Consider the following 23,586-nt stretch of genomic DNA (forward strand, 5'->3'; position numbering starts at 1 on the left):
CTCGTTAGACAACGTAAAATCCCTCTCAAAGTTACTTTTATATCTCCGAAGGTAACCTTGCCACGTTTGTACGTCGCGAATACCCATATGCCAATTAATGGCGTTCTACATGCTGTACCCCCCATTCTCCATTAAAGATAGGGTCTAGCAACAGGGCTTCCAAATCAAGGCTGGTGAACTTTTCAAGTCACATGTCAGGCAGATGCCTTTGAAGCCGGGATAAGTCCTTGGTAGCTTTGCTTAATTATACCTTTGGCCATCATATTCAAGCTCCATAGATAAACATTTCTCCCTGACTTGATGCACTCAGTACACCATGGGTCGTCTTAATCCCACTTTCCAAGAAAGATGCGAAGCTGCCCCATGCCGCCCGTATGTAACCAACGCATCATTAGCTCTATATACTCTAAGAAGGAGACTAGGATTAGTTATTTGATGGTTTTGTCACCATTTCACCTTACAGGAACCCTACCCTTATGCGCAAGGTCGATTCGTCCAACATCCATCCAGCAGAAAACTCCGCAGCGCGATAAAGAAAAGCAAAGCTCTCGACTGACAGAACCTGGTCAATGAGGTGAATGAGTATCCACGTGGACTTTACCTGTTACCTGTTACCTGTACAATCGGGACTCTGCGGAAACTCTGCATACTAAACACCAACCAGATGGACCGCATTGTACGGGCATTATTCCCCAGACATCCTGTACGGGTGGGTGTCAACAGCGGGGGAAGTTTCGAGGGTTCCCTCCTTTTCACAATGAGAAAACTCGAAGAAGCAGTTCTCACCATGAAAAACAATAAGGTACCAGGTCCTTATGGTATCCTGGATAAGTTTACAAACTGGTGCTCCGCCAACGGCCAAACTTATTGCTTGGGACGTTCAACGCTTGCTTGAAGGAGGGCATTTTTCCTTGTCGTTGGAAGGTGGCCATACTCCCGTCTGCAAACCAACAGCTGTGTATGCTTAACACGGCCGGGAAAGTGCTCGAGAAGCCCACCAGGAGTAGGCTCGTTGAAGCGATCCGCGCTGCCAGGGGCTTACCTCAAGGCGATCGACAAGTTGACTATAGATTCAAGATCAGCAGTAAATATCTGGATTTAATGCTCGGCTTAAAAATGAGCTCCTTCGGGTAAATGAAAGCAGGAGCGGACTGGGCTACAGCTGGAATTTCGGCGCTAAGTCGGTTAATGGCGAATTTTGGGGGCCTTATATCTACAGCGAGATGTCTCCTTGTGGGAGCAACACAGTCAGTTCTGCTCTATGGCGGTCAATGCCCTTGACAAGGAGGTGCATCGTAAGCGCCTTGCATAAGTGCAGAGACGGGAGCTTTGCGAGTAGCGTCTGCTTATCGCACTGTCTCCAAACTGGCCGTGATAGTGATCGCAAGAGTGGTGCCAGTTGCCATCCTTGCCAAAGAGCGTAAAGCTATCCACCGCCATAAGGGCGAATGGAGACCATGTGGGATTACAGACGTCTGAATGCTCAGATCATTCCAGACCGCTACCCCATACTACTGCCGTATTTTGACGACCTTAGACTTAGACAAGGCTTGTATTTAACGTTGACAAATGCAAATTCCTTCAACAGCAGGTGAAGTTTTTAGCCCACACGATTTCTCCTGAGGGAATCCACCCGGATCCATACAAGGTTCAGGCCGTCACAAATTTCTTACAGCCTAAAACAGTCAAGGATCTGCCAAGGTTTTTAAGCAAGTTATACTTCTGTCATCGTTTCTTGCCCACAGCCGCTCAACATTGACCAATCGTCAACGCCTGCTTATCTGGACCCAAAACCAAAGACTCACGCGTAATTGCGTGGTCTACATAGGCCGTCCAGTCATTTGAGCTAGCCAAGAGAAAACTGGCGGGCGCTACACTCCCGGTATTCTCTCAACCAGATGCACCCCTAACCATATTCATCGATACCTCAGACATCGCAGTAGGTGTTGCCCTTCACCGAAAGGCGAACCAAATCTGGGAGCTGTTAAGCCGAGGCATAGAAGATTCTCGGAGACAACCCTAAATGCAAATTTTGTGAGGTTGCTCTTTCCGGCTCAACCTCCGAGATACTCTGGAAGACCTCTGAAAAGGAACCTAGGCCATATATTCCGGTCACTTTTCGCAAGGAAGTACTTGATCTTGCACACCCAGGAATTTGAACAGCAAATCGGCTTGTCAGTGTCAGATATTTCTGGGCCTCAATGAATAAGAATGCTACCTCTTGAGCCAGACTGTGCATCGCATGCCCGAAGTGTAAAGTCACCAAGTGCGTGCAAAAAGTCGGCTCATTCCCTCGCTCTACAAAGCGTTTTCACACAATCCACATCGACATCATTGGCCCATTGCGAGATTTGCACGGCTTCAAGTATCGCCTCACAATAATCGAAAGGTTCAATCGGTGGCCTGAGGCAATACTTCTGGCCGGTATTTCCGGACAATCGTGCCCCCAAGCCCTTTAGCGAGAATGGATCCCAGGCTTTGGAGTTCCAACCGAAGTCATTACTGACCAAAGAATGCAGTTCTACACTACCCTGTTCTCAGAGTTAGGCAAACTCCTTGGCTTCAAACTCTATCCGACGACTACTTTTCGTTCTACTTGGCTTGCGTACAGCCCATCATAAGGAGTTTTCCACCAGCTCCGCCGAGCTAGTATATGGAGAGAATTTGACACTCCCTAGTGACCCTGTGCTCGAAACTAGGTCAGCCCTTTCCGCCGCTGGGCTTTTGCGCTTACTCCGGGACGTCGTCGTGGCCAAATTAAAATTATCCCACCATTCTTCGACACTGAAAGGCTAACGCCCCCAAGGATCTGGATATCTGCGTGGTGGCTTCTGCAACCACTGATAGGGGGATAGGGTAGTGTGGAGTCGCTGCTTTGTTTAGCCGCTTAGTGAAGATTCACTCGAGCTTGACACCAAAGCATCTCAGCACAACTCACCACGACTGACACTCACCTGATCAACTCAATTACTTGTCGATGTCAGGATGAGAGCCACGAAGCCGGCATGTTAACCGGCCTGGAGTCCGTCATTTGGGAGAGTTAGAAAAACAATTTGAGCATCTAGGATCGCGTTTGATGAGAGGTAGAGGTTGTGATGTTAACTTGCAGAGCTCCACTGTTCTCACATAGCATGTATAGCAGAGAAAGTATTGCTGAGGAAGGTGGAGGAAACTACACTACCCTATTTTAGGTAAACACGATTGATCAATGCCGTGATGGCGTCACAAGAGCCATGATTTTACTATAGTTAATCTTCAGTCCAACTTTCGTGCCTTTTCATCCGCGTTCTTAGTTATTTGACCTTCGTTAATGACTCCAGAGAACAGGTAGATTGCTTTGTCTCAATCACTGGTAAAATGTGCTAAGTGAACTGTGAATGGACATGGCTGGAAAAAGTATCTATAGCGACCCATGTTGACCGATTTCCGCGATTTTATCCAGAGGAGGAATATACTTTAAAAGTAGATATTACCCAGCGAAACACTATCCTGGAGGCCCTGAAAACAAAATACAAATTGAAAACCAGAGTCTATCTGAAAGATATAATTTTGATCTACTACGACCTCGTTAATAATAATCAGATTTCTACCAAACTTTCTAGAATCCTATATTCCATATTGTGGCCTGTAGTTCTTGGAGTGGGGTTTCCAGTTTTAGTAGTATGCTCTTACTACGTTCTACAGAGTTTATCTTTTTTTTCAGAATTTACGATAGTGCAGTTTCTAAGAATGAATCCTTGATTTAAGTGCATGCTTTCTTAATCCCCACTCCCTGCCTTTATAGTCTAGGTTACGTCTGAATGAATATAAGCCAAATCAGTACTATAAATGTTATACTACAATCGAATCCTTTAAATTTCTTATTTTTTTCTTTTTTAGAATTTCTAAAACATGCCCCATGTCTCCGTGTAGTCCAGGCTGAGTACGAGGTTTGCACCAAACGCTATCAGGAAACAATGGCATTCATCAATCAGGCTAAAACCCAAGAAAACGTCACACTCACAGAAGACGAAAGTGTTAGAACCGTTTGTTGGTATGTAAAAATTATATTCCTTATTTAATTAACTTACCCTCAAAAGGAAGACCAAAGGGAGAAACTCTAGGGAATTCGAATGAATTTCGAGGGTTGAAAATGGTCGATGCTCGTTCGCTATTGATTCTCTCCTCTTCTTCTCTCTCTTTTTTTCTAACCTTTCAATCGGTACAGATCTTCCAAGATAAACCTTAGGCTAGCTAAGGAGGGAAATGCCTTTGAGGCTCGTCGACCATCTTCGGAGAGTGGCTTCCACTGCCTGTCGTAACTAGCAATGCAATTGTACACCACACCTTTGCGTCATCGTTTGCGTTTACCCGAAATACTTTCCAGCTCCTCCCATGACTTTCCGAGACGCTCGCACGCCTCCTCTACTGTTCTGCATCAAGTACCTTTGGGGCGACCCAATCGCGGACCATCTTCGGAGAGTGAATTCAACTGCATAGTGTAGCCAGCAATGCAATTGTCGGCCCTCCCTAAAGTGCGACCCATGCACTGCCAACTCAGTCTAACGATCACAGTGCGTACAAATGACAGGCCTCTGCGCCGACCACTCCGATGATACAACACAGACAGGTATTGACGAAAACTTAGGGTTTTTGGATAACAGTGGAGTTCACTTTTCAGGCGCTACTCCCATATAGCAACACAGAGAGAACACTTGCACAGAAGAGTCTCAACTTGACCTTAGTGTTGCGATAACTGCATTTCCAGATTTTAGACAGGGCAGCGAAAGCGGATCTGGCGCTATTAATACGTCGGGCAACATCCAGTTCGATACCATCATCGGCTGAAACAACGCTTCCTAGATATACAAATTAATCGCCGTCTTCAATGCGGCGATGAGGCGATGACCTGTTAAATTGGAAACCTCGTTTTTGTTGGTGGTTATCTTCAGTTCAACCCTACTTGCCTCTCTTTCCAAATCCAAAGCTATTTGGCCAAGGTCCATGACCGGGTAAGAGAGCAAGCAAATGTCATCAGCGTAGTCGAGGTGTTTGAAGAAAAGTGTCATCGTCTATTGAATTCGTCCACCTCCTCCGGGCAAGGTAGCATGAAGAACGTCACCGGTAAAAAGAAGAAAAAATATTGGTACCAGGATGCAACCTTGCGGACTCCGGTTTGGAACTCAAAATCCTCTTGAATTTGCCTCGGTGCCGCATGTGATATTTTTTCATCATCATCATCATCAACGGCGCAACAACCGGTATCCGGTCTAGGCCTGCCTTAATAAGGAACTCCAGACATCCCGGTTTTGCGCCGAGGTCCACCAATTCGATATCCCTAAAAGCTGTCTGGCGTCCTGGCCCACTCCATCGCTCCATCTTAGGCAGGGTCTGCCTCGTCTTCTTTTTCTACCATAGATATTGCCCTTATAGACTTCCCGGGTGGGATCATCCTCATCCATACGGATTAAGTGACCCGCCCACCGTAACCTATTGAGCCGGATTTTATCCACAACCGGACAGTCATGGTATCGCTCATAGATTTCGTCATTGTGTAGGCTACGGAATCGTCCATCCTCATGTAGGGGGCCAAAAATTCTTCGGAGGATTCTTCTCTCGAACGCGGCCAAGAGTTCGCAATTTTTCTTGCTAAGAACCCAAGTTTCCGAGGAATACATGAGGACTGGCAAGATCATAGTCTTGTACAGTAAGAGCTTTGACCCTATGGTGAGACGTTTCGAGCGGAACAGTCTTTGTAAGCTGAAATAGGCTCTGTTGGCTGACAACAACCGTGCGCGGATTTCATCATCGTAGTTGTTATCGGTTGTGATTTTCGACCCTAGATAGGAGAAATTGTCAATTTTTGCCATATTTTTTGCGATATCATAAATCGCTCTGATAATAGCTATTAGTTTATCCGGAATGGCCCTTCTGCGTAGAGTACTCCACATAAACTCCCTGTTCATGCTATCAAAAGCTTTCTGGAAATCGATAAAGAGCAGGTGCAGCAAATATCTAAACTCCGCACACTGTTCCAAAGTGAACCTTAGGATGTTGGTGTGGTCAATGCAGGAGAATCCGGAGCGAAAACCAGCCTGCTCTCTATTGATCAAGTTTTCGAGACATTCGATAATGGGTTTCAGAATTATTTTAGTTAGAGCACGCAGATACCCCTCCAATTGTCACACCCAAAACGGATTCCGTTCTTTGAAATTTTAACGATCATCCCCTTCTTCCGCTCTCCCGGAATGGTCTCGGATTCCCAAGATTTCTGCACGAGTGGAGGCAGCAGATCTGCAATAAGTGAAGGTGTAGCGATAAATAGCTCTGCGGGGAGACCGTCAAGCCCAGTGACTTTATTCCTTTGAGTGCATTGATGTCAGGAATGATTTCTCTTCTGCATGAAGGAATTGTCCGTATCTGCGCCTTACGGTAACTAGCCATTTCATCCAGAAAAGATGGAACCTCACCCGTTAAGAACCATAGTTAAGTCTCCTTTCTACCTCTTCAGTTGTTCATCATCGTGGATGACAAGTCGACCAATAATGTCCTTCACAGGTTCGCCGATAGATTTGCGACGACATGCAAGCTCTTTCGTGATGCGGTATAAACTCTGCTATATTTTCAGTCCCCTTGACCCTCACAAGAGAAAATTTTGCTTTGTCATGGCGCACACTACGTTGAATTTCTTAGGATTTCGTTCGGTATTGGAGTTCGAATGAGTAACGCCCGCCATCACCTACAGCAGTCAATAGAGCCTTCAACCCCTTGCGTTCATGGATCCGTTTCCAGGATCCCACAGTCTACCAGATCTTATGACGCCCCTTCGGGACATGGCCAACGACCCGTGTAGCACCCGAGAAAAGAGCATTTTTTATGGGGATATTCGACATTCTCAGGCGAGTGACTCAGTATATCTGTCATTCGATCAGCAGATCTCCAACTATCGAGCGACGGCTGGATCATACTGGCGGTCGATGTTGAACTTACCAGGTCACAGCTGTCCAGCCCTCCGAGAAGTGGCAGACACAGCACGCAGGCGAACGTTCGCGACCATCATATGGTGAGCCTTTTCGAGGCCGACGTCAGCGCCACCCTTGTTACGTACATCCAGCAGACAAATCTAAAAACCTACTGCTGATCTGGGAGTGGACGATCTGATTACTTATACGGCGTTGGTTAGTTGCAATCGCCAAGATCATGTTTCCCCATCACATGTAAGAGCAAGGTGTAGTCAGATTCCACCTTGGCATACAGATCACCCTTCACGATCATAATGTCCCCTTTAGGAAGCCTCCCCTGAACTGCCTTTAATCCACTATATCAAAAGTCTCCAAAGTCTGTCAGAAGCCGGCTCCTAGGTCAAGAGAACACACCTTACAATAGCCGTCAGAAGCAACCCGACACCGGATCCGGATCTGCTACTACTTGGCTTTCCAGGGGTACTCTTCAGGGTCCCACCATCTTACTTCGCTTAGGCCCAGAAGGTCCCACTTATATTGCTGGAGAAAGCGAGCATTCTGAGGATCCTCGCAACAGGGATCGAGGAGCGTGCTTACATTTCAGAAACCAATCATAGTTTTCGATATCCAAAGGTCGTTGTCGTGAGGTCAGTTCCTATCCGTCCCTGCTACGTTGCGGTAGCAGCAAAGTTTCAAAATTTGCAGGTTTCCATCCCTTTTAGTGGGCTGTGACGGCAAGCAGGGTATTCTTAAGCTACGACTCGCAGGGCTACATTCCCGTTTAGCCAAATTCATTATACGATTGGATCACGACTTGGGTTCAGTTCATCAGGTATAGCTTCAATTAGATCAATTAGCCGTTATTAGCCCGTTTCGGAGTAGGAAACTAGAATATAAAGGGCAGCAAAAAATCAATTTGCATTCGAGATAGGATGGGTACCATCCCCATCCTGGGCTTTTTCATCAGGCAGAATACATTCTGGTTGAATTCTAGCTCTTAATGGAATGACTATCACAGTAAGTGTCAGCTACACTCATGTTGTCACGATACACTTCCCAACTGGAGTTCCTCATTACCCGTATATAACATTTTTGCGGAATCCCCAAGGTCTCGCTATCTGGATAAGCCAGAAAAAAAATTACTTATCACCTCTTCTATAGAGAGTTATAGCTAAAAGAGCTAACGAGGTAATCGACTATTCATATGACCCAATAGTAGACCTGGACCTTGCTTATATCTCAGAAATTCTTCCAGGGGGACAAATAGACCTCATGTGATCTATTCGCTACAACCACCTTATCTTATCTTTTAACAATTTTATTATCTATTTTATTCATATGAAATCTCTAAACATTTTCCATTTTCTTTTAAATTACAGCTCATTCACGGAATACCTTGACTGTTCCGAGCAAGCAGCAAGAAAGACATGTGGAGAAGAAACAGCACAATTTACTCGAGGATTTTTGGATAAAATGTCATCGACGCTAGTAAAGGTAAATCCCGATAACATTTTATTTAGAACAAAACCCGTGGAGATGAAAAATGGTGCCCATATGCATGATTGTTTGTATCCAGTCCCGGGAAAAGGGCTGATTTCCTTTATTTAGACCCGAAAGTTGTCTTCGATCTTATTTTAAGGGTTAAAGCTAGAAGTATCTATTCCCAAATTCGCGGATTGTAGGAGTTTTGTGCGTAGATGGATATGGAAGGTCATTTTATATTTAATATTGGAATATTCCTGACGTAGAAGAAGGATTCATTCTATTTTCGAAGGAACAGTCATGGTGGCATTAAAATTTATTTAAGGTGCTCCTGCTAAAATTAATATGAATTCAATAAGTTCAATTAGTCTTGAATGAGAATCTGAGGAGATTTTCTAAATATGTAAACGAAAGTGGCGAATGTTGATCATATAGGAACGCCATCTCCCCAGGATAGCTCAACTCAAGTAATCGCTGACATACGCTTGAGGCTGAGAAAAATATCACTTTGAACGCGACCATGGCACCGGAAGGTGACCTAAGTGCCACCATCAAAAACGGGAGATCTACGGTGGACCACATTTTCGTCAGGTGTCTCTTCTAACTTAAGTATCAATGAGACACACCTTTTAGGGTCTTCTCCCTGCCTCTGCATCCATAGGTCATTGTTATACGTGATCCCCCTTAAGGGTAAAAGTGGGTTTACAGGAAGCTGGGAGGAACGGTAAGAAGAGTCCTTAAATGAAGGAATTATTGATGTTGGTTCATTTAGGACCACCACTAAAAGTTTCTCGATCTCGTCAGCCGATTGTTTTTGACGGCTACCGTAAGGCGTGCTCTCTTGACCTGGAAACCATTTTCTGGTAAACTGTTGACTATAAGATTCCGATCCAGGTTAAGGAACATCATAATTGTACAGTGCTATGCACTAACGGAGACTTCCGAGGTAGTGAAGAAGGATGCTTTCTACGAGCAATTATGCGCCGTTTAGGAGGGGCTTCCTAAAGGTGATATTGTGAGCATGATGGATGACCTGAATGTAAAGACAGGCTTAGAAAACACCATGTGCGGACAGCTAAAGGGAAAGGCCCGTTTTGGCGACCGTAACGGTAATCAAATTGACAGCTTTCCAATCAGCAGTAAATTTACGAGTTTTCTGCTGGATGCAACCAGAGAGGCGTAGATTTCGACCCCGGAGCAGATCATTATTTAATTGCCGCTTACCTTGGCTTACGTGTTGCGTCTGCCACTTCTCTCAAGGTTGGAGAACTACGACCTCCAAATTTCACCATCGACCGCTTGTATGATGCAAATTTTGCGGTGATCTTGAAAAGAACGTTAACGGTCGACTCATCTACGATGACGAGCAACTGAAGTAGTTCCTTCACTTGTGAAAGAAGTAACTAGTCACCGTTATATGCGGATACGGGCTGCTCCTCTAACCAAAAGAGAAATCACCTCCGCCATGAATTCATTCAAACGAAATGAAGCCGCTGGGCTTGACGGTTCCCCGCAGAATTATTTATCACTGAATCAGCAGTTACTTTAGATCTGCAGCTTCCACTCGTACGGATTTCGTGAGAATCCGATACTTTTCTGAGACAGTGGAAGAAGGGGATGTTTGTTAAGATTCCGAAGGAGGGCAGCTACTTTTAGTGTGACTATTTGAGGGATAAGATATTAGTTAAACTAATCCTGAAATGCATCAAACACATCTAGAAAGCATGATTGACAGAAAGCAGGCTGATTTCCGCTCCAGATCCTCCTGCATTGACCACATCAAAACTCTACAGGTTATTTTGGAATAGTGCGTGGCGTTTAGATATTCGTTTCACCTGCATGAAAGGGAGAATATTCGGGGCGCTCGACGCAGGAGTCGTATTCCGTATAAAATAATAGGCATAGACAAAAACTTGCTGAGGAAGAGCACAACCGGGCCCCGGAACGCCGGTATATATGGAATAAAAAAATCATTATTTGCCATTCAAAAATAAAATTTTTTTAAGGCTTTGTGTTTCTTAAAATCGGTTTACTGTCTGTCTGTCCGTCATACACATTTTTCTCGGAGACGGTTATAGCGATTCAGACCAAATTTGGTACAAAGGTGGGAACTGTGAACGCTCACGCATATAGTCAGTTTCATCCTGTTATTTCGAATTTAAGGGGGGGTCTCCATACATGTAAAAGGGGGGTGTAAAATTTTTTTCATCAAATATAGTCATGTGGGGTATCAAATTAAAGTTCTCCGTTAGTACTTTTCGAAGCCGTTCTTAGTTTCGACATTTGTTGGAAAGGTGGGGAGTGCCGGGGGTTGAAAGTGATCATTTCTTTAAGGGAGCCATTCTCTACTTAACCGAAAAATCTGAGAAAAGATCAGGAGGCTGCCACTATATGGTGCCTGGGCTCCGAAATACCTATATTATTATAATTTTTATTAATTCGCTGCAAACCCCCCCCCCCTTAAGTTCATCCTAGCACCATGAAATTTTGCGGTGATATAGGCTATAGCATGATCTTACCAAGTTTGGTGGAAATCGCACTATTACTAACAAAGTTATAATACGTCAAGGTTGTTGCTTCTTTGAAAATTGAAGACTATGAATGTCAATATCACCCGAAAGTGGATACTCTCACATAATTTATGGATATATTACGTGCTACGTACTAAGAAATACACAAAACATTTCGTACCTGAAACGTCCAGCTTCCGGTTTCCCGACTTGTTTTCATTATAAAATAAGCCGGAAAAACGACACACGCAACCAAAAAATAATAGCCATTATCAGTGCGACATATGATGACGCAAAATGTCACGGAGTATTTTGAGGTCCAAAACGGAGCCCACCAGAGTAATATCCTGTCACCGATATTATTACTTCTTATAATGGTGACGTTCTTCATGCTGCCTTATCCGGAGCACGCGAAAGCGTTCAATAGAGCATGACATTTTTCCTCAATCACGTTATAGTGACATCTCTTTGCTTTCTCATCGAGTCATGGATCTTGACGAAATGGCTCTGAAAAGAAACCAACAAAACCAAGGTTCTCAGTTTGACCAGTCATCACACTCTTGGTATCGGAATTGATGGAAATGCAATTCCCTCATCACCTAGATCACGCTGAGACTGTTCTATGCAAGTATTCTTTAAGTGTTACTGTTGGGAGTAACGCATGGAAAGTAATCCTGACGCTAACATCTGTCTTTGTCGTATCATCAGAGTACACTGGCCTGATACTATTTCAAACGAAGAACTTGGTCGGCACATAAACCTATCGCCCGTACGCGATGTAATCGGAAGGCGAAAATGGCAGTGGATGGGTCACAGATTATGGAGGGGCGACAATTGCATTGCGGGCTACGCCATGTAGTGGAATGCATTTTCCCAAAATGGGCGATGTATGTGTCACACCAAGAGCACTTGACGCAGAACAGTAGAGAAGGAGTGCGGTCATCTCGGGATATTCTAGGGGAAACTAAAGCGCATTTTAGTGAACCGCGAGTGACAGCGGGTAGGTATGGTTGACGCGCTATACCCCACCAGGGGGTAAATGGTAACCATATGTAATAATTATTGTAGTGCCTCCAGGGAGTTTTATATATGTTTTCATTGGATACCGTTTATCAGTCTTTAAAAGATAGCAGCTTGGAAATGTAAAATTTGACGGTAACGCAATGTGGTTTCGCAAAGAAGCACTATATACGATTTTGTTCACCTAGTAACCATTTGAACTCGTGTCTATAAGCTAATTGTGAAGTTGATATTTAACTCAATGAATGTATGAATCGTCCCGATTGCTCCGCATACTCAGCTGGAAAGCAAGGTTACCTAAAACTGGGGCCGATGTGAAAAGGCAGCTTGAACCTACAATTCGACGAAAAATATTAATCTCGAATTGATACAACATGTTGTGAATAAGCAATTTGTCGGCTTCTTTTTTGGGATCGGCGGGGTAATTACTAGTCCTGTCAATGACGTATGTTGAATTTTCATCCAGCGTTATCTTCTTAAGGATTGAAGCAAATCCTGAGTCCACGCTTTTCTGACGACAGACCAGGAAACATGGAGAAACTTTCTCCCATTTCTTCAGTTCACGAACCCACCCCACGTCAGGCTTGCAAATATATATAAAAGAGCGATCAGAACCTATAACCAGTTTCGATTACGCTGCTTCCAGAGTAGAGGTGAGACAGCTTCTGATGCCCCGCATCCGCCTTGGATGAAATCATAGTCGTCCTTCTGTTTCTTACGACATGTTAGAGCAATGACCTTACCTGTGGATCATATTTTGCAATGTTTGTTTCTTATGTACTATCTCAAAACGTATCAGGATGCTGTTTATCATCTTGATTTGGTCCAGCTACACTATGCCGGAGGATGCATTAAATGTAACTGGTTACAGATCCATTTCTTTGCTTCACTTTGATAAAGGGCTGGATGAACTATAAGCCGACATTATCTTGGAACTTTCAGGCCTTCAACCATTTCCAGTTCGGAGGAAGTTATGAGTCCTCGCGGTTAAAAAATACCTATCAAGAGCAACTGACGGGAGCTTTACACTCACTTTTTTCAGATGTTTTCTATTTTTAAGGATATGGAATACGCTAGTATGTAAGATTTCGAACTACCTAAATTCTAGTGAAGGTTGGTCAGGCTATTGATTACAGAGATTCAAGAAGAGATATTGTTGGTCTATCTCACCATATTTTTTTTTTTTGGGGTAGGGTAGGTGAATGCATTTACGCACACAGTGTTGGACTCCCGATTCGGTACGTCGTCGGACTACCAACTAAACACCTCCCCATCGTCAGAGAGCTAGCCTGGAACCGTTTGTCACATTACTTCGGGCCAGCCCCCGAACTCTCCCTCCTTGCGGAGCCTTCAAATCAGGGAATTCCTTTCACCAACGGGAGGGGAGAGGAGGAAGGGAACTGTCAGTTCAAGGAACCCCCTGCCATCCGGCTCCTCCACCGGTCGAGTTCTATCTTCTTAGCAACGAGAAGGGCTCGAACGTAATGGGCAACACGATTCCAGCTGTCAGCAGTCCTCAGCATCTCTTCCACAATATTGTCTGGAGAGAGATCCCCTGTGTTTAAATAGAGCTGCTGACCAACCCCATCCCACCTTCCACAAGAAAAAAAAGTGTGGTGGGCATCGTCCACAACTCCATTGCAAAACACACAATCCGGAGAACGCGCCTTTCCAATCTTGTGCAGGTAAGACTGAAAATTTCCATACACAGAAAGATCGCTGGGGTGGCGCCGAGTTTGTGTCCACCACTTCGAAAGCAATGTATTGGTGGTCACTTGCCGAAAAGTCTTGCAGAACTCGCCACCCGTCCACCAGGGACACCAGTGATTCCGATATGAAGGTTACGTCTGGAATGCTTCCCTCGCAGCCCGGCCGCCGGAACGTTGGGGTGGATGCGGTGTTTAGAACTACCAGTCCTGTTCTCGCCGCCATTTCCAGAATTCGTTTCCCTCTGGAATCTGTGTAAGGCATGCCCCATTCAAGTGCCCTAGCATTGAAGTCACCCCCGACCAGGATCCGCCCATACGTGCTTAAGATAGCGTCCTCCAAAGCCTGAAGCCTCCGACGAAAGTCCGGCATCGTCTCATTCGGCGTAGGATAGACACTAAAAAACGTTATCCCTGAACACCGAATCCAGACAAACCCGTCCCCTCGGCCTTGGGAAAGAACCCCCAGGAGGGTGCCGTCCCGAACCCAGATGCCAGCGGTACCTGATATGTCTGGGTGCCATGAAACTGGGCCCTTGTTTCGGTACTACTCACTGATGAGTACTAAATCAGCTTTGGTCTCAGCAGCAAACTGCGCTAGCAACTCGTGAGCGGTTGCACTCCGGTGCATATTGATTTGTAGGATGCGAATCATGTTGACCGTATCCTAGCTCTTTCCAGTTCTGCTCTGAAAACTGGACACCGCCCCGATCCCGCAGTGTGCGCAATGCTTTCATCAGTCGCGCCACGGTCCCTGCATAGGACGCAGCTTTCCTTTTCATTGCAGGTGTTCGCTTTATGGCCTGCCTGACCGCATTTACGGCATGTTGCCCTTCTGTCAGGTCCCCGACAGGTTGTAGATGTGTGTCGATAATCCAACATTGGATTCATACCCTAAACACTACCCAACCAATTCTTATTTTCCCGCTTTTTAGAAGCTTCCTCGCGTATTGCTCGGCAACTTCCACCACAGCGAGTTTTTGGCCTCGGGAGTTTGCGGAGGTGATACCAATCCGGACATTGGTTACCTCCAGGCATTCGCGTTTGATGGCCTCTTCTACCTCGTTCTTTTCCGTGAGACAGTCAAGGTCTCGGATTTGTAAAGCACACGTGGGTTCCAGGCTAGAAACCAAAGCTTTTTCTCCTAGAAGCCCCTTGACTGCTTCACAGAACGTGACTTTATTTATAGTCTTTGGGCCTAGTTCGACTAAGACTCCACCACCCTTCATTTTACGTATGGAAGACACCTCCGCTCCGTTGTCTTCGGGTTTGATTTTGTAACGGATTTCGCTGAGGACTTCCGCAAAAGTCTTGCCTTCCGTCGGCTTAATAAGCAAAGCTGGCGGTCTAGTCCTCCTTCCTCTCCCCACCTTTTCTTTTGGCACTCCGTCCTTCGTGTCCGCCTTAGTTTTAGGCAAAGGTTTTTCTGATGGCGCGACGTGTTGTTGTCTTTTGATCCTCTTCGCCTTCTTCTTTTCAGCCCTGGAGAATACCTGAGTGAAGTCTCCTTCAGATGTCTCTTCCTCCTTTCGTTTTTTACCAAGTTCACTCTGCAATGGGCTGTCAGCGATCCGTTTGGTACTCGTTGTGTTCCCCTCGGGATGCGCGGTTGTTTCTGCTTCCTGCGGATTTTGTCTTACTTTCCATGTTCGCCTATAGTATGAAATCCTGCCCAGGAGCTCTTCCAGTTCCATTAGCCCGTTTTTCACCCCCTTACCGACGTTTTTCTGAAGGAACGTCGAAGATCGCATGTGCTTCACAACTGCCGTGCATTTTTTAATAAGTCTTTCCTCTTCCGCTTGCGCCAGAGTAATCGACAGTCCTCCCACTCGGCTTATATTCGAACCCATTTTATTAGTTTCGGCAGTTTCCACTGTGCCTCTTTCCCCAATTACAGCACTGTACTGTATGGTCTGGGTTCCTATCTGTGTTGCAGGTGCCGCATCACTTTCCGAGTCTTTCTCTCCGTCTGCGCGTGCCGATGTCTCGTCGGGTATTTCAGCCCTTGTTGCGTCCTTCGCTGGGCGCTGGGGCGAACGGCGCATTTTCGTGCTGCGAATAAACACAACCAGCTCACTCTCCATTTCAACTATCTCCTCCTTTCGCTCTTCATTTGAATTGTTTACTAGCGCATCGTGTGCAAGGGAACGGGCCGCAATAATCAGGAACGGGTATACCCTCGGGGACACAGCCCCTACCCCAGTTCCCTGAGGCCTGACCTACGCTTAGCTGATCCCGGAATTCACGGACGGATCAGCGCTCGCTCGGGGCAACGCGGTCTACTAACACCGGTTCAATGCACACTACCCGACCAGGGTCCCGAAGGGGCTGGCTCCTAACACACGCCACAACTACCACCTTGGCAGAGCTAGGCTCACATCACCCCATCGACGTCGACAGGGAGTTGGCGACGGCTCCGGGGACTCCCAGTGTGTCCTGGCGTGTATCGGTCATTAGCAGTTCGCTCTTCACCGAGAAACTTTCTCGAGGCTACTACCTAGGACGCAAGTATTATGCCAGCTAGGGGGTCAGAACTACTTGCTCGGGCACCTCGGGGACGCCACTCCCCGTATCGTAAACGGCCCATGAAGAATCGTTGACGATCCTTGATGATATAAGTGTGCGGATCTTCATCTTTAGTTTTGATAAGGTTGAGTTGCTGGCTGAGTTGTAAGTCACCGAAACCTATGACTTGCGGTTTCGTCCAGGGCAAAGGCAACTAATCAGATGCTGCCTCACCTCTGCCCTGGCAGCAGCCTGGCGAAAATGGTTGAATTTAGTCATTTTGTGTTCTGCGAATTATATTAAGAAGCATTCAACATCTGCGAGCCGCTTCGGTCGCACTGCTCCCAGGGTAGAGGTGAGGCAGCGTCTTACGATTTGCCTCTGCCCTGATAAGAAACCGTAAAGCCGTCATCGCGTAATATTTTCAAAGTTTGGGTGCTAAGCCCTAAGCGAGTGGTCCGTGGACCAAAAAAAGAGGGAATAAGTTGTCCTCCATTTGGTCTGGTCCGGCATCAACTTGATGCGGACTTAGAACTCCGCAATTTCCAAAAAAATACTCAGAAAGTGTTGCTAGCATAGCACCAAATGTATCTATCCACAATTCATCGAAAACTATTTTATTATACTTCACGCATAAATTTTCAGCATGAATATTCTTCTGGTCTCATAAGATTCCTGGTTTTCCTTGTCTCTTTCCAGACATACTGTGACAGCTACTACAAAGGTTCTGGTAGGTGCCGCGAGTTCGAGTCAGCCGCACCATCTCTAGGACTCTCCACTTCGCTCATCCTATCTGCGTTACTATCTTATTTACTGTTAAACAGATAGATTTCGATTTAAAAAAATTATAAAGGATTTCATCTAATCTAGCACTAAGTAGATCATATCAACGATTTGAATAAAAGCTATTTATGAAAGATAATAATATTTTATTCAAAATTACTGTACTCACCATAGAATGGAAAGTGAAAAATGAAGTATCTAAAGATGAGTCGTTTGGGTAGATATACGGTGGGAGGATGGAACCCTCCAAATATTCGTGAAAGATACTCCTTGTGTACTTCGAGTAGCTGATCTTTAGATACACCATTTTTCTCTTACACAATTCTTTTTATTAAAATTACCAAGACAAATTGTTCAAACGAAGTTTTCCAAAAACACAGAAAATTTTTTCAAATTCACACAATCTCACATTACAAAGACAACGTTATATACGAGGTATTCAAAATACACCATCTATTTAATGATATTTTTATACATTTATAGAGATTCGATTGAAAGATAGCAAACTGTTATTATCATTCTCTCCTTTATTGTTCTTAATTTTTTTGCTATTATTGTTAAAATCTAATGTAGGCACAGATAAAACGTAGATAAAGGACATTTTTTCATTAGAAAAAGCAAGTTAACGTTAGTTAAGAATTAAAATTGATTAGAATTAATAAAATTGAAAAAATTAGGATAAAACCAACTTCAGATGCAGAATACAATTCAACAGTTTCATGTAAGCAAACCTGTATTAGTCATAGGAAGCTGTACGAGTAGATACTTTGGATGCAACCAATCTCATCCTCATTTGCATGTTTGTTGTAGTTAAACTTTTTTGAAATTATGCAAAAACACGTTCTATACTTTCGAAATAGATAAAGTATCTATTATAGATAAATGCACTTCAGTTTCCTTGGCATGTTTTGATATTCTTTCATATCTTTCTTGTTACTCGCATTCAGAACGGTAAAGATACATATGTATATTCAGAGTTACAAACAATTACACAATAAATATAAAAAAGATACAACAACATTAATGTTAATAGTCCAAATAGTATTAAATAGTAAATCCATCAAAAGATATTTAAATCTTATTTTCACAGTTTATCTTTCAAACTTATACTTTTTTTCCGGAAAATCTAGATAACGAATCTGTACCCGAAACTGATTCAAAGATTGTTTTCGTAGTCCAGTTCTAGGTTCCAATTAAAACTTTATTTTTTCTTTGAAGTCGTAGAAAAGGACTCGTCTTAGTTTGACTCCTCCCAAGACTTTACTTGAAAGGGATATTAAAAGATTGAGAAGGTTTTTTGCATGGTTTATTGTTTAAGTTATATTTGCTGTTATAGTCTTAGAGGAACTGTTAGTTTTTAGTGGACTATCTTTTGTATATACGTAATTAAAGATGTTATCTTTCGTTATAAAATATATTATATTTGCAGAATTAGTTGTTGAGATATTTTGTTGCCGATGAGGGTGCTTCGAGAGTTTATAATTTGCGTGATCTTTTCTTCCATTTTCATTCACTTTGTTACCACATAACCAGAAAATACCAATATCTATCTGATTCTATCCACTCAAAAGAAAGGAGTTATTTGAAATTTGTCACTAACTGGATGATGGTGAACAGATAGCCCCAAAGACCTTATCAAGCCTTAACCTTACAAATAAATTTCCACCAGGAATTTTGGCCCATCCTCCAATTTAAACTCCTTAGAAACGATCTTTTATCCGTATTGACTTTGCCTCGCTTCATACTGGGAGCGCTACCTTAAATATAATACGACCGTGGGTTTCGCTGAGTTTTGTGATCTAACGCGTCCTTACCGAGTCGAACCCTTAAATAATTTTTCAAATTTATGACTTTTGAGTCACACTTCATCTAGTTTTGGCTCCAACTCTCAGTATACTGTGGACATCATTTGCACATACCACCAATTGCGCAGATCTTACGAACAGTGTATTTCTAGTGTCCATCGGTATCACCCTCTCCTAATGTACACCTGGTTCAAGAGAATGGAAGCAAGACCGTAACCTCCTCCGGAATCAGAAGGTTAAGTAAATTCCCCATCAGCTTCGTACTGCAGCTTTATGAAATACCTGCAAAGTCACCACACTTCTTGGGTTTAGCTACAGTGTCATACCAACACAGCGCCTTCGTTTTAACAAATAGCTATCGACGAAACCTTTTTCTTTTGGGGGGGTAGGGTAGGTGAATGCATTTACGCCCACAGTGTTGGACTTCCGGTTCGGTACGTCGTCGGATTACCAACTAAACATCTCCCCATCGTCAGACAGCAAGCTTGGAACCGTCTGTCACATTACTTCGTGGTAGTCCCCGGAGTCTTGCGGAGCCTTCAAATCTTGAAATTCCTTTCACCAACGGGAGGGGAGAGGAGGAAGGGAACTGTCAGTAGTTAGTAATGAGAAGGACCCGAACGTAATGGGCAACACGACTCCATCTGTCAGCACTCCTCAGCATCTCTACGACGATGTTATCTCGAGAGAGATCCCCTGTTTAAATAGAACTGTTGACGAATCCCATCCCACCTTCCACAAGAAAAAAAAGTGTGATGGGCGTCATCCACAAGTTCATTGCAAAACACACTTAAAAATTGGGCAAGGAAATAGTAAGTCTCAACAAGCTTCCGATATAACCACGCACTTAAGTTCCCGATGAGCCGCGCAGTCCATCTGCCTCTAGTTTCATTTTGCCAGGAGAGCTGCCACTCGTCTAGAGTGCGTTGCCGTTCCTCACGAACAACAACCTCCCTTGGCAATTCTCCCTTGCAAGAATGGCAATGGGGTTCACTCCCGCGATCACCATCACGACCGATTCAGAGACAGTGCGGTACGCAGACACCATCCGTAAAGCTTCCCGTCTCTGCACTTGCGCAAGACGCTCACGATATACTTCCTTCCCAAGAACGTCAGTCCATACCTCTGCACCGTAGAGCAAGACAGACAGACAGGCGTTGAACTCATCAGGAGACGTCACCTACTAGACGTAGTACCCCCAATGTTTGCCATTAGCCTACTTAACGTCGAAACTCCAGTCGTAGCCTTGTTCGCCGCTGCTTTAATTTCCTCAAAAAAGCTCATCTTTGAGTCATGAGTCAGCCCGAGGTACTTTGCCGCTGGTTTTGACTCGATTGTCGACTCACCGAACGATACGGGATGCTCGGTCGGAATTCTCTTTTTAGTCAGAACGACTACTTCGGATTTTTCCTGTGTAAGGTTGAAACCATGAGTAATCATCCATCCGCTTACCCGTCGCATCAATATGCCAAGTCTCTTGTGCGACAGTGCGTCCAGCAAGAAGCGCCGCGACATCATCTGCATAAACGACCAGGCGCGACTCTTCTAGCATGTCGAGTTTAAGTAGACTAACATAGGGTTCTAGAGATCCAGCCCTAGTATAGATTCCTGTGCTATCCCCGACGTGACCTCCATCCTCCTCTGACCCTCTAGTGTTTCATAGAGCAGGGAGTGGTTCCTCAGATAGTCCCTCAATATCAGTACGAGATTGTTTGGCACGCGGAAAGTATTGTCTAGTGTGTCTAGACTCTCTTTCCAACTTACGGAATTAAAGGCGCTTCTGACGGCGGCTATGTCCCTCCTCCCGTTGAACGACATCCACAACTTGCATGACAGCATCAACAGTGGATCTTCCTGCTCTAAAACCAAACTGACGGGGAGCGAGTCTACTTCTGATGAGCTTTTCGAGCACTTTTCCAGCAGTGTCAAGCATACATAGTGGTCGGTATGAAGATGGCAACTCGGGATCGCCTTTCCCTTTGTGGATCAGCGCAAGCCTCGCCACCTTACAACGAGCAGGGAAAGTGCCTTCTTTCAGGCAAGCGTTGAATACGCCGAGCAGAAGTTCTGGCCGGTGTTGGAATACCATTTTGTATACCTCTGCTGGAATTGGGTGCTGGCGCCTTGTTGCTTTTTATAGAAAAGACTGCATGTTCCAACTCTTTTATAGAGAAAAGTGGACAATCTTCTGCGCTCTCCGCGCCGCCATCATCATCCCATACGGGGTGCGCAGGGAATAGTGCCCTTACAATGCAGTCCATCTCATCATCATCAACGGCACAACAACCGGGATCCGGTCCAGGCCTTCTTTAATAAGGAACTCCAGAAATCCCGGTTTTGCGCCGAGGTCTACTAATTCGATTTCCCTAAAAGCTGTCTGGCGTCCTGACCTACACCATAGTTCCATCTCAGGTAGAGTCTTCATCGTCTTCTTTTTCTACCATAGATATTATTAACTAAACTAACTAGCTAATTTAACCATAGATATTGCCTTTATAGGGGGTAGGGTAGGTATCAGTGGCCGCTCCGAGGAGCCCAATTAGCGCATTGGTGCGCCGTTTCGATGCAACAGACTCTTAAGACCGTGACTCTTGTTATAGGAACAGGGAAGCAGAGTCCAGGTGGCTCGGATCTTCAGAGCCAGTCCGTAGCATTCACGAAAGAAAGCAGCTCTTCCACCCTGCAGCTAGAAATCTTTCTGAGGTCCCCCAAAGAATAGTTTACTCAGAGTCCGCAGCTTGACTCTAGCCAGAGCTGGGCAGTCGCAAAGAAAGTGCATGAGGGTTTCACTTCCTTCTCCGCAGCTTCGGCAATGCGAGTTGTAGGGTATGCCGAACCTAGCGGCATGGTCCCCTATGGGCCATTGCCCCGTGCAGACCGCCGTAATCTGGAATGCGTTTTCACGCGTCTGGCACAGGAGCTCTCGTGATCGGGCTATGTTATAAGCGGGCCAAATTCTCCTTGACTTGGCACAGCCTGTAAGCCTTCGCCATCTCAGGCCCGCGGCTGCTAGGTAGTGCGGGTAGACTCCGCCCCCAACAGCGCCCCAGCGGAACACCGACTGTATTCGCCAAGGCACTGCCAAGAACAAAGCCTCGCCTGGCCAATCCGTCAGCCCGCTCATTTCATCCCCCTCTATGTTCCTATGCCCGGGAACCCAGAGGAGACTGACCTTGAGCGTGCCGCCAGATGGTTGAACGCGTCTCTGTACTGCCCCAACAAGCTGGAAGATGTCGTCGCTGAGTGCAAGGCCTTGATGGCTGCTTGGCTTTCGGTCAGAATGGCTATGTTACGCTTGGGTCTCGAATCTCGCTCTAGCCATCGGCGGAATTCGAATATCGCCAGTACTTCTGCTGGGAATACACAGGCGAAACCTGGGAGACCATACGACTTAGATACACTGTGTGCATTCGAAGAAACCCCCGCGCCCACACCACAGTCCATCTTTGTTCCATCAGTAAAGAATACTGAGTTTTAAAATCCACAACAAAGTTTCTCGTGAAGTAGTCCGTGGGAAAAGCCCAGACTTCCCGAAGTACTTCGTTTAGGATGTTACTGTGGTCGTAGAACTTCGCTGCCTAGCATCCGGACTCACGGAGTCAGACGGCACTGCACGTTGCAACGTATTTAATGTGGAGGTCTGGGGAGAGGAGATGCAGGAGTATATTGAGAGCATCTACCGCATAGGATGGGGAAGCATATACAAGAAAACCGTCTAGATGTGATCCAATTAGCTACCGCGCACATAACCCGTGTACTGTATTCAAGCAAAAGTGCACTAGCATAACCCATAGGCTGTGCGAGCTTGTTTCATCTTTGCTCTATATATTTATTGCAAAGAAGCCTCTTATCCTTATCTTATCTCTAATTTGTCATGATTCAAGGTGTGAAAATGTGGACTCCATTAAAGCCGTCCTAAAGACCAAAAGTTAGGTTTTTTTTATGGGTGGAGGTGGAAATCTTAAAAAGACGCTACTGTGCAGGTTGCAGCAATATGTGGGATTCTCACCCCCTAAAACCACCCCCACTTCTCCCCCATATCCTCGCGGGAGCACTGTGAAGTATTATTTCGCGAGGAGGGCTCTGGTTTACACCAGCACAACTAAGTCACGCGTTGGTCGCGCTTTCCGAGCTCGTTTCGGTTCCTTCAACTTCTCCTGTATCGCAGTTACCGTTCCGTTTATCACACTCCAGTTTGCAGCGGATCTCCTCCACGAAATTATAGGGTCCGATAACTGGCGTTGAGGGCATCGTTTAACCTCCTTCTTTCATTTGCGAATCTCCAGACAGTGCAACATAACATGTTCCGGGTTCTCGGGTGTAGCAGCGCATTGGGGACATTCTGGAAACTCAACCAATCCGAACGCGAAGGACGAGCACTCCGTCGTACATTATGTTCCACAGCAGGGACCCCAGTACGGAGCCTTGGGGAACACCTGCTGTCACAACTCATTCCTTCGGCCCATCGTCCGCCTCGTACCAAAGAAGTTTCTCCTAAAGGTAACTCTCGATTATCCGAACTAAGTAACCAGTAATCCAACCCGAGTTGGCTGAGTTGAAGACATTCCTAACACCCAGCGTTACCACCGGGCACAGATGGTTTTTGGTCCTAATTAAAAAGAAAATAATAGAGGGCCCAATGCGAAGTTCTGAGGCATCTCAGAGGAAAGATCATATATCGCTTTTAAACGATGCTTCGCAAAGTTAATTGGAACATATGAGGTGACCCATGTGGAGAGCACATTGCCTTAAAAGGTGATGTAATATTACATCATTCTTGGGAGAAAGTGATTGTAATATCACAGACATCACCTTTCGTCACTCTAGCCGTGCA

The 23,586-nt window shown here is 45.2% G+C and overlaps 1 protein-coding gene across 1 annotated transcript in view; it reads left to right on the forward strand.

The window, feature by feature from the left end:
* LOC119654676 overlaps positions 1-18,378 on the forward strand; it is a 183,030-nt gene extending 164,652 nt beyond the window's left edge. Inside the window, exons 4-6 of the mRNA XM_038060179.1 lie at positions 3,880-4,033; positions 8,321-8,435; positions 16,864-18,378. Coding sequence (XP_037916107.1) covers positions 3,880-4,033; positions 8,321-8,435; positions 16,864-16,992 — 398 coding nt within the window. The 3' untranslated portion in view covers positions 16,993-18,378. The remainder of the gene's footprint in view (positions 1-3,879; positions 4,034-8,320; positions 8,436-16,863) is intronic.
* Positions 18,379-23,586: the final 5,208 nt, after the last annotated feature.

This window comes from Hermetia illucens, chromosome 4 (genome assembly GCF_905115235.1).
Source record: "Hermetia illucens chromosome 4, iHerIll2.2.curated.20191125, whole genome shotgun sequence".
NCBI classification, from domain to species: domain Eukaryota; kingdom Metazoa; phylum Arthropoda; class Insecta; order Diptera; family Stratiomyidae; genus Hermetia; species Hermetia illucens.